The following is a 10,451-nucleotide window of genomic DNA, read 5'->3' as shown; positions in this document are numbered from 1 at the left end:
CCTTCTTTGTATATTTTCCTACACTACAATGTCCAATCTGTAATATGGAGGCCATAACTGAGCAGCATAATTCAGATGTAACAAATAAAGTTGGGAGGATCTTGTATACAGAAAGATAGGTTGGTAACTCCCTAGGTATGTTAGCATTTAGTACATTCACCGAGAAGTTCCCAATGTGTACTCTCATGCCATGATACTGGAATTTTTCAAGCTTTACAAACTGAAGCAACTCGTGCAATAATTTTGCAAACTGCATAACAGTATTTACTGTTATGTAGGCATTTATGTTTCTTGCATTATTAGTTATAGGTGTGTGCGCTAAATTGTAAGAGGTCATACAGTGCCTGGGGAAATATTTATTTATTTATTTATTTATAATTTGAGCACACTTACAGAGGTACAAAAAAAATACAGATAAGAGCAGCATGCCAAAGCCACTTATACTATGCATAGCATTACGGGCTGGCTTAAAATTAACTTAAGATTAACTAAGCAATGATGAAATCAGTGAAAAACATTAATGTAAACTGATTACTATAAAGCACAAGTGAGTATTACAAAGACAGGTCATATGGTTGCATGCATTGTTATAAATTCAGTAGAATGGAGTATTCTGTTAGGTAGTGTATTTAAAAAATAATAAAGTTAGATTGGGTTTTAGGTTTAATATTTATGTGATATAATTGTGAGAAACATTTAAGATATACAATTTATAAGGTTCAGTTATTCAGTATTTATTTGGTTTTGGGTGAGTAAGTGATCTTTGAGAAGAGACTTGAATTTATAAACAGGTAGTGTTTCTTTTATATTTACAGGTAATGAATTCCAGATTTTAGGGCCTTTTATGTGCATTGAGTTTTTGCATAGCGTGAGATGGACACGAGGAATATCAAAGAGTGATCTGTGCCTTGTGTTATGGTCATGTGTTCTGTTGAGGTTGGCAAGGAGATGTTTGAGGGGAGGGTTAATATCAGAGTTGAGTGTTCTATGTATGTAATAGGTGCAGTAATAAGTATGGATGTTTTGTATGGTGAGTAGGTTGAGTGTATTGAATATTGGTGGAGTGTGCTGCCTGTAGTGAGAATTTGTTATCATTCTAACTGCAGCCTTTTGTTGGGTAATTAGTGGTCTGAGATGGTTACTTGTTGTTGAGCCCCATGCACAAATTCCATAGGTGAGATAGGGGTAAATAAGAGAGTGATATAGGGCCAGGAGGGCTGACTGTGGAGCATAGTACCGTATCTTCGATAGTATGCCTACAGTCTTGGAAATTTTCTTAGAAATTTGTTGTATATGTGTATGAAATTTGAGTCTATTATCAAGGTGGATTCCTAAGAATTTTCCCTCTGTTAGCTTTGTGATAGGTGATCCGTTTATCATTATGTTAAGAGGGACATCTGTAGCTCTGTTACCAAACTGAATGAAGTAGGTTTTGTCAATGTTTAGTGTAAGTTTGTTAGTACTCATCCAGGTAGATATTTTCTGTAATTCGGTATTTACAGTATTGGCTAGCGTGACTGGGCTCGGGTGGGAGAAGACGTATGTTGTGTCATCAGCAAATAGTGTGGGTTTGAGTAATTGAGAAGCATTTGGTAGGTCATTTATGTATAGGAGAAAGAGAAGAGGGCCAAGGACACTTCCCTGTGGGACACCAACTAATTGGTTGTGCAGAAGAGTTTGCCCCATTTGCGTACACATATTGGCTTCTGTTGCTGAGGTATGACTTGAGGTAGTTGAGGGAGTGCCCTCTTATACCATAGTGTGACAATTTTATGTGGAGCAAGTCATGGTCAACTGTATCAAAAGCTTTACGTAAGTCAATGAAGATCCCCAGTGGGACTTCTTTTTTCTCTATTGCAGTGTATATATGTTCTAGCATGTGTATAATAGCATCATTAGTATTTTTATTAGGCCTGAATCCAAATTCAGGTTCGACCCAAGGAACAGAAAGGCAGATCCTAGTCTTTTAAATCATGAGTGCCTCACTGGCATCAAAGACCCTCAGCTAAGGATGAAAGTTTCTTACAGAGACTCAACATTTTGTTGCAACCTTGTGATAGAGGTCATAATATAGTTTTCTGAGGGATGCAGTCTCCCAGTTGGACATCTTTTCTGAACTATAATTTTGTATGGCATTACTGTAGCTAGCCAATGTAACGTACTTGCCAAGTAAGTGTTGTATTCTCTTATTAGCCAATAGAATCTTTTCAATTCTTGCTAGCCGGAGATATTATAGTCTTTCAAAATTTTCTCAGGCCTTTTTTCCAGGCTTCCAATATGTCCAGGTAATCTGATAAAGACAGGGTTTGATACATGTTGCTTAGAGGTAGGGTGACCTGAAAAAGAATAAAACACTTTCACCATTATTCATTTCATCACTACCTTGCCAGAGGTATGCCATTACTACAGTTCTGAACTACAAGTGCCCCTACCCCTCCTTCAGAGTGCAGGCACTGTACTTCCCACCTTCAGACTCAATTCTGGTTAACTGGTTTCCCTGAAGGGTAGGAAGTACAGTGCTTGCACTCTGAAGTAGGGGTGGAGATATTTGCAGTTCTGAGCTGTAGTATCAGTGAGCCTCTGGCAAGACAGTGATGGAGCAAGTGATGGTGAATTTTTCTTCTTTTACAGGTCCCACTACTTTGGTGGAGATGGCTGGTGTGTTAAAAATGAGTACATAAAGTGCTGTGAAGTAGCCCAGGTAGTAAAGTATCACAAAAACATTGCCACAGGACTAATTTGTTTTGCAAAATTAAAATCACTGATAAATCTGTTCTTGATTTTAATTTCCATAATAAACTACATGACAAGATGCATAAAATTAAACCAAAAAATAAAGTAGGCCAATATAAAATTAAATCTAAAAAACCAAGTAGGCTAATATCTTCAAATTAAAAAAAAATAAATAAAAACCCACAACTGAATGGACCATGAGATAATACTGTACTATAAATGCAAAGTTTAAGGAAAAGTTATGCAAATATTAATTACTGTATAATTATGGAATTTAATTTATATCAAAATACTTATAACTAAAACCTGTTAATTTAAAAAATAAAAAAAAAAAAAAAAAAAAAATTCAAAGGCAAAGCACTCATAACCAAGAAAATTAACTAATAGCGAGCTCTTAAAGCTACTCTATATAGCGATTTTGTGAAAACAGATGAACAGAATATTGAATTCTTTAATCTAGATACACAAGCTAAGCCTTTATCACAGTGTATTCAAGAATTCACAAAGAAAACATGATCTATTGAAACTTCTCATGTTATAACACCTTATAATATTTTCCATTAATAGTATTTCTGAGTTTCTGTGTAAATTCATATACATAACCAAAATAAAAAATGATCTTATAATAAGACTTAAAAATACAGTAAAAACTGAATTATTTAAAGCACATTTAGAAGACTGACAAATGAAATAAACATGGGTAACAAATTTTATTTTTAAAATTAATCACCTTTTTTAAAAGTTTTATCAATCAATGCCTTTTAATAGGAAAGCTTAACCGACTCAAATTCATGCTTATGAAATTGCACATGGCAATTCCAGGTCATTTTGATAATAAACACAAGAACCACGTTTGTCAAAAAGATAGCACAGTGTATTCATTGCATCCATAAGAAGAGGACATGGCTGTTTCATATACTTACACAAAAGTTTAATTAAAACACGTACCACCTTCATATCTCTATCAGAGTAGTTGCCTTTGATGAAGATGTTTTCCTTGGCAATCTGATACTCATCCTGAAATTTTTCTATTTTCTTACTGATGAGCTTGTAGTTGTATGGTGCAGCATTTTTTCCTACATTTTTACCATAGTTAATACAGCACTTAAAGCACACTTGAGTGAATGAGTCTATTGCTTCGTGACAGTTCGTGCATTTAAGAAGTGGTAATGGTGAGACATCACTGAGAGGTTGCCAGGAGTGTTCACAGGCCTCACATTTGCACTGGAAGTGGTACCGAGTCATCAAAGAAACCAACCTGGAAGCTCTGCTTTTATCAGTAAAGATTTCCCCATACGAGATGGTTAATTGCTTGCCAGCAGGGATGAAGTGCACTGCTCTCACAACCTCAGTCTTACCATAGAAAAATGCTGAACAGTTTGGATTGCAGGAGTGATTCATTAGACTTGATGCAGAGTAAATTCCACTACCATACATCTTCCCATGATGTAATTGAGAAATGCTCACATTAACCTAATAACAGAATTAAAGAAACAGGAAATATACTGAGAATATACAATTGATATTCCTGCAATTATGAAGAAACTATACATAATTATATATTAAGAAAAGGGGTAAAAACACAATGCCAGCATTGTAAATCCACATGCATTTTGTATTATTATTATTATAATCAAAAAGCGCTAAGCCACAAGCATTATACAGCGCTGCAGGGTAGGGAAGGAAGCAAGGGTATTGGGCGGCAGAAGGGGGGAGGGATGATCAGTAGGCTACAGAAAACAGCGGGGCAGGGGATAGTGCGGGGGTAGAGGGTAGCAAAAGATTGAGGTAGAAAGGGCTGAAGGTATCAGAGTTTGTGAAGTAATTCAGTTGTCAAAAAGTCAATGAGAGTGTCCTGATGGACCCACCTTTCATCTATGAGAAGGGAAGGTAAAGAGCAGCGGAGCGAAGACGACGACGGAGGTAAATTCTGCGTGCTCGTTGATAAAGTGGGCACTGACAATGTGGCTGACTGATAATGGAACCTGAATTCTCAGAGGAGCAGGGCGCCTCTCCATGAGATATCCATGAGCAAGACGAGTATGGTCAATGCGAAGACGGGAGAGAGTAGTCTCCCAACCTCAACACTGGTGAGAAGATGGCCAGTAACCTATACTCTGTTTAATAGATTGAAGTTTGTTACCGAACAGAGTAGACCAACGCTGTTGCCAACGGGTGTGAAGGTGGGTAGCTATTGCAGCAAAATAGTCCGTAAATGGAGTACCTCTATATGAAACTGGTAGGTCATGTACTGCTGACCGCGAAGCAGTGTCTGCCTGTTCATTGCCCTGTATGTCACCATGACCAGGGACCCAACAAAAAACTATCTTTATGCTTGGTAAAGATGCGGAGTAGCCAAAGTTGGATACGGAGGACTAAGGGATGAGGTGTATCAAATTTCTGTATAGCCTGTAAAGCACTAAGGAAGTCTGAGACAACCACAAATGATGACACAGGCATAGATGCAATACGGATAAGTGCTGCAAGAATGGCATACAATTCAACAGTAAAAATACTAGCCGAAGATAGTAAATGCCCTCGTACAACGCTGTCCGGAAACACTGCTGCAAATCCTACGCCATCAGAAGACTTAGTCATCTGCTTACACTGCAATGGCACGAGTGGAAGTGGTCAAGAAAAAGAGCGGGAAGCGACCATAGACAGTTGGGCTTTCGAGCAAGGGGGAGAGAGAAAGAACAGACTCGAACAGCTGGAACTTCCCAGGGGGGTAGGGAAAAGCGAGATGCTACATGAACATAGAAAGGTGGTAATTGAGGAGAAGACGAGAGTGAATGTAGGCGAAGAGAGAAGGGACGGAGTAAACAGGGGTGTCAAACAAAGAATGTCTACTAATATCAGTGACCATTCTATAAATGGAAGGATTGCGGAGATCATGAGAGCGTACATAGTAGCGAAGGCAATGGGCATCACGGCGATTGGATAAGGATGGAACATTCGCTTCTGCAGAGGGGCTCTCAACAGGGGAAGAGCAAAAAGCACCAAGGCATAAACGTAATCCTTGGTGATGAATGGGGTTAAGGCTAGAGAGAGTAGCAGGAGAGGCCGCTGAATAGATCTGGTCACCATAATCAAGTTTCGATAAAATGAGGGTGGAATGTAGGCAAAGGAGAGTTCGATGATCAGCTCCCCATGAAAGACTAGCAAGGGTTTTAAGAAGGTTCAGCCGGCTGTGACAAGTTGCCTTCAGAGAGGTAATGCGAGGTTTCCAGGATAACCTACAGTCAAAGAGAAGGCCCAGAAACCTGACTATCACGTTCAGGGATACGGGAGCCATAGAGGTACAAAGGATGATGGGAGACGACACACCATCTAGTGAAAGTAATTTGGAGAGTTTTGGTACTGGAAAATTTAAACCCACGTGTGGTGGCCCAATTAGAAACACGGTCGACTGCATGCTGGAGAGAAACTGTAATTAGGTGACAGTCAGTGCCTGCACAGGTAATAGTGAAGTCATCAACAGAGTGATGACCAAATATTTAATGGAAGACTAGAGGCCAAATCATTTATAGCAAGCAGAAAAAGTGTTGTGCTCAGAACACATCCCTGGGGGACACCTTCAGCTTGGATAAAGTCCGGGGAGAGCACATTATTGACCCGAACAAGGAAATGTCTGTCAGTTAAAAAGTTCTTAAGGAAGGATGGTAGATTGCCTCGGAGGCCTAAGGAGTGGGCTTGGGCCAAAATATTATACCTCCAAGTTGTTTCATATGCCTTCAAGGTCAAAAAATATGGCAATAACTGAGTGGTTATTCGCAAAGGCATTACGAACATACGTATCGAAGCATAGTAAGGGGTCTATGGTAGAACGTCCCTTACGAAAGCCATATTGACGAGTGGAGAGACTGTTGTGTGTTTCTAAATACCACACTAAACGTCTATTTACCAGGCGTTCCATCACTTTGCAAACTGCACTGGTAAGAGCAATGGGACGATAGTGGGAGGCTTCATGTCCCGTAGTGCCCGGTTTGCAGAAAGGGAGAAGAAGCATGGAAGGGGACAGAAGAGGCAGAAACCTGGGAGGTGGCAGAAGAGGAAGTAACTTGGGAGGGAACAGAGGAGGAAGGTACAGTACGAGGAGGGTGAACCTCTACACTTGTAACAGCCAGTGAGGGGAAGAACCAGGTATAGAGACAGGGAAGGTAAAATGAGGTGGAAGGGAAGGAGGGGTTAAAGGACCTTTTTTTGACTTCTGAGAAGTAGAGGGACGATTGGGAGGTGGTGTCGTACGAGATCTCGTCGATACCGAGGCTTGCGAGGGAGAACAAGAAGCGAGAACAGACTGAGGTGTTGAAGTAGGGACGTCTGAGCCCAGGACAGCAACAGAATTAGATACAGGAGTGACTATGGGAGAGGTAATCACAGAGGAGGCTGCAGAAGATGGGACCCCAGAAGTGGGGGGACGTTTTGAAACACGAGAATAAGAAACGTGAGGTAGTCTCCCTTGGAGGCGGAGATGAGAAACTGCCATGGCATAATGGAGACCTTCTGCCTCTGAGGTAACAGATTTCCTGCTCATTTAAGTAGACTTGGCAACGGCGAGAGTACGAAGGGTGAGCCTCATGACAATTAAGGCAAGAGGGAGGTCAATTGCAAGACATTAGAATGGTCATCGGCACCACAGACTGGGCATTCGGCTATAGATCTGCAATATTTCGCTGGATGGCCAAATCGCCAGCAATTTCTATACTCTTGTGGTGTAGGGATCACCTTTTGAACTTGTAACCGATGTCCTGCTACATAAACTGATGATGGGAGTTCACGGCTGTCAAAAGTTAAATGAGCCACATTTCCAGGGTATCGTCTCTGCCCGTGGGCAGGAAGAACATAAGTGTCTACCTCGAGGATTGGGAGATCTTGGAGTTCCAGCTGTTCAAGAATGTCATTGCCACACGTCTGGAAATTTTGTTGAACTATGGTATGGGGCAGAATGACGGTACCACTACAAGAATTGAGGGAATGATGTTTTTCAATAGTGACAGGAACAGTATCGATATGGGAAACAGAAGAAAGATCATGAGCTTGGGTAGCATTCTGTACAGTGATGATGCACGTACCGCTCTTAAGAGCATGAAAAGAAATATCTTTACCAACATGGCATAGGAGTGCCTTGCCAATACTATCGTCAGAAAGATAGGCAACAGAGGAAGTCGGTCGTAAAGTGAAGAATTTAGTCCATTGTGCATTCTGAAACTGAGCATGGAAACGGAGTGCAGGACATGTCGATCTTTTCTGAGAAGAACAAGAAGGTGGAGAAGTATCATCAGCAGGTAATTGTCGTTGGCATTTAGGAGTGGGACCAGAGTTGGTCCGACGTGGAACGGACCGGCAATTTGAAAATTGCCGCACCTTAGAGGGAGAGGCCGGAAGCATAGTCAAAGGAGAGCGGAGGTCAGATAAATCGAAGGAGTCAGTCGAGACCTCAGTACCTGAAGTGGGTGAGGAAACAGCACTGGCAAGAGGTACAGAGGCTTTAGGAGTGTCCGAAGAGTGGTCCAAAGACGAGGCGGGGTCAGAACGGGGTGCGGTATCAAGAAGGGGCCCAGGGGTAGCAGGTTCATGGACTAGGGCATCCATGGTTAGGTTACTTCTTTCTTTTTGTTTTTAAGAAAAAAAAAAATAATATAAAAAAAAGGGGGGGGGGGACCAGGGAGGGATAGTTCCTAGGAGGAATGAAAGGGCCAGAAATCTCCCTCCGCACCCAAGAGGACCTCAGCACCACAAGTAGTGCAGATGCAGCATGGAACCCGTGCCATACCCTACCCATCATGCCAGTAAACCAGCAATCTGGGATAGCAACCTCACATCTGCCGAGCTACCTTGGTGGACAAAAGAGAGGGTGGCTGGATATCTGCCACAAAGCATACCTCCTTTGGCCACCACCCCGGAATCCGAAAGGCAGCCTCCAGAGATACACCCGTCGCCCGAAAGATACCCAAAACCACTCCCCAGGAGACCGGAGAGGGATTGGGACATCCCCAGGCAATCCAGATTCCACGGCAAACTACACCACCGCCAAGAACCTCAACGGAATGGGATGGACCCCGGTACCCTTTCCCCTACCCAGGAACTAGCGTGCCTGTGGAGAAAAAAAAAAAAAAAGGGTAATAGGGAGGGGTGGGGGGTAGGAGGAGGAGGAAAAAAAGAAGGGAGGATGGGATAAGGGAGGGGGGATTGGGGGGTAATTAGGTTCGGTCTGAGGAAGGAGACCAACAGGTCTAATTCCTCAGACCAAGAGCCTCTTCACCACAACAAGGAGCCTCCCTTAAAGAGGTTTTATTTTGTAAAATAGCAATCATAATAAATAAATCTTTAATGATACAGCTCTAGTCTTGAAGCATAGTATAAATAAGTAGTCTAACAAATTTAATTTTTGTCAGTACAAAATCTAAATTAACCATTAAAAAATCACTATCAATTACTAATCATGTGCATAATTTTTCACTACTATACTTCCTTAAATTATTTCTAATTTATGGATTACAGATTCTGATACAAGATTATTGATAATATCGACTGATTTCCTCATATTTATTAACTTTTTCAAATAAGGTATTAATAAAATTAAAAAATATAGCACTTGTGGTGTAATGATGTTACGAAGTTATGCAAGACAACAAACAAAACCAATACTCTAAGCTTGGCATCAAACTCCTTCGACAGATAAAAAGGCACACCATCAGTACTAAATGCTTGTATGGCATTAAATATTTAATACTTTTTGGACCATTTTAATCATGACAGTGATGGAGAAATAGAATCAGAAAAACAGGAGGGTTTGGAAGATTTCAACTGTCTACTAGTACTGTTGTGAGAAGGAAAATTCTTTAGAAAATGCTCATCCGAGGAAGAAGCTAATGCTTTAGATATACTTTTGTCAGAAGTTTGAAAAAGGCAATTATGAAGAAAGAGGTTAACCATACCAATGATGAAGGAAAAAAGGCAAGTGGTGCATTGAGGTATATATGGAGACAAAAAAAATATTATCAATGGAGGCAAAGAAGGGAATGTTTGAAAGTACAGTGGTACCAACACTCTTGTATGGGTGTGAAGCCTGGGTTGTGAATGCTGCAGCGAGGAGGAGGCTGGAGGCAGTAGAGATGTCATGTCTAAGGTCGATGTATGGTGTAAATATTATGCAGAGAATTCAGTGTGGAAATTAGATGTGGAGTTACAAAAAGTATTATTCAGAGGGCTGAAGAGGGGTTACTGAGATGGTTTGGTCATTTAGAGAGGCTGGGGCAAAATAAAATGACTGAGGGGGGAGGGATTATAAATCTGTAGTGGAGGGGAGGAGGGGTTGGGGTCATCCTAGTAAAAGATGGAGGAAGGGGGGTAAAAGAGGTCTATGTGCAAGGGGCCTAGACATGAAGTAGGAATGTGTGATCATGTTAGACAAGACTGCATGGAGATGAATAGTTTTTGGAACTTTATGAGCTGTTGGAGTGTAAGCAGGGTAATATTTTGTGAAGCAATTCAGGGAAACCTGTTAGACTTGAGTCCTGGAGATAGGAGGTACAATGCCTGCACTTTAAAGGAGCAGTTTGAGATATTGGCTGTTTGGAGTGACATCCAAACTGTTATATCTGGGCACCTCTACGAAGACAGTGATTATGGGTGAATGATGCATTTTTTGGGGGGGCCACCCTGCCTAAGTGAGAGATGACTGGCGTGTTGGAAAAAAAAAATATCTATTTCTA

The 10,451-nt window shown here is 41.0% G+C and overlaps 1 protein-coding gene across 3 annotated transcripts in view; it reads right to left on the bottom strand.

Moving 5' to 3' along the window:
• Window positions 1-2,765: 2,765 nt before the first annotated feature.
• LOC128701790 (SET and MYND domain-containing protein 4-like) overlaps window positions 2,766-10,451 on the bottom strand; it is a 112,043-nt gene continuing 104,357 nt past the window's right edge. For all 3 annotated transcript variants that reach the window (XM_070079839.1, XM_070079840.1, XM_070079841.1), the window contains one exon: window positions 2,766-4,206. In XM_070079839.1, coding sequence (XP_069935940.1) covers window positions 3,529-4,206 — 678 coding nt within the window. In that variant the 3' untranslated portion in view covers window positions 2,766-3,528. The remainder of the gene's footprint in view (window positions 4,207-10,451) is intronic.

The sequence above is a fragment of the Cherax quadricarinatus genome, unplaced genomic scaffold, assembly GCF_038502225.1.
Source record: "Cherax quadricarinatus isolate ZL_2023a unplaced genomic scaffold, ASM3850222v1 Contig28, whole genome shotgun sequence".
NCBI classification, from domain to species: Eukaryota; Metazoa; Arthropoda; class Malacostraca; order Decapoda; family Parastacidae; genus Cherax; species Cherax quadricarinatus.
Note: the sequence above shows the minus strand (reverse complement) of the source record. Positions and strands in the feature narration are given on the sequence as shown.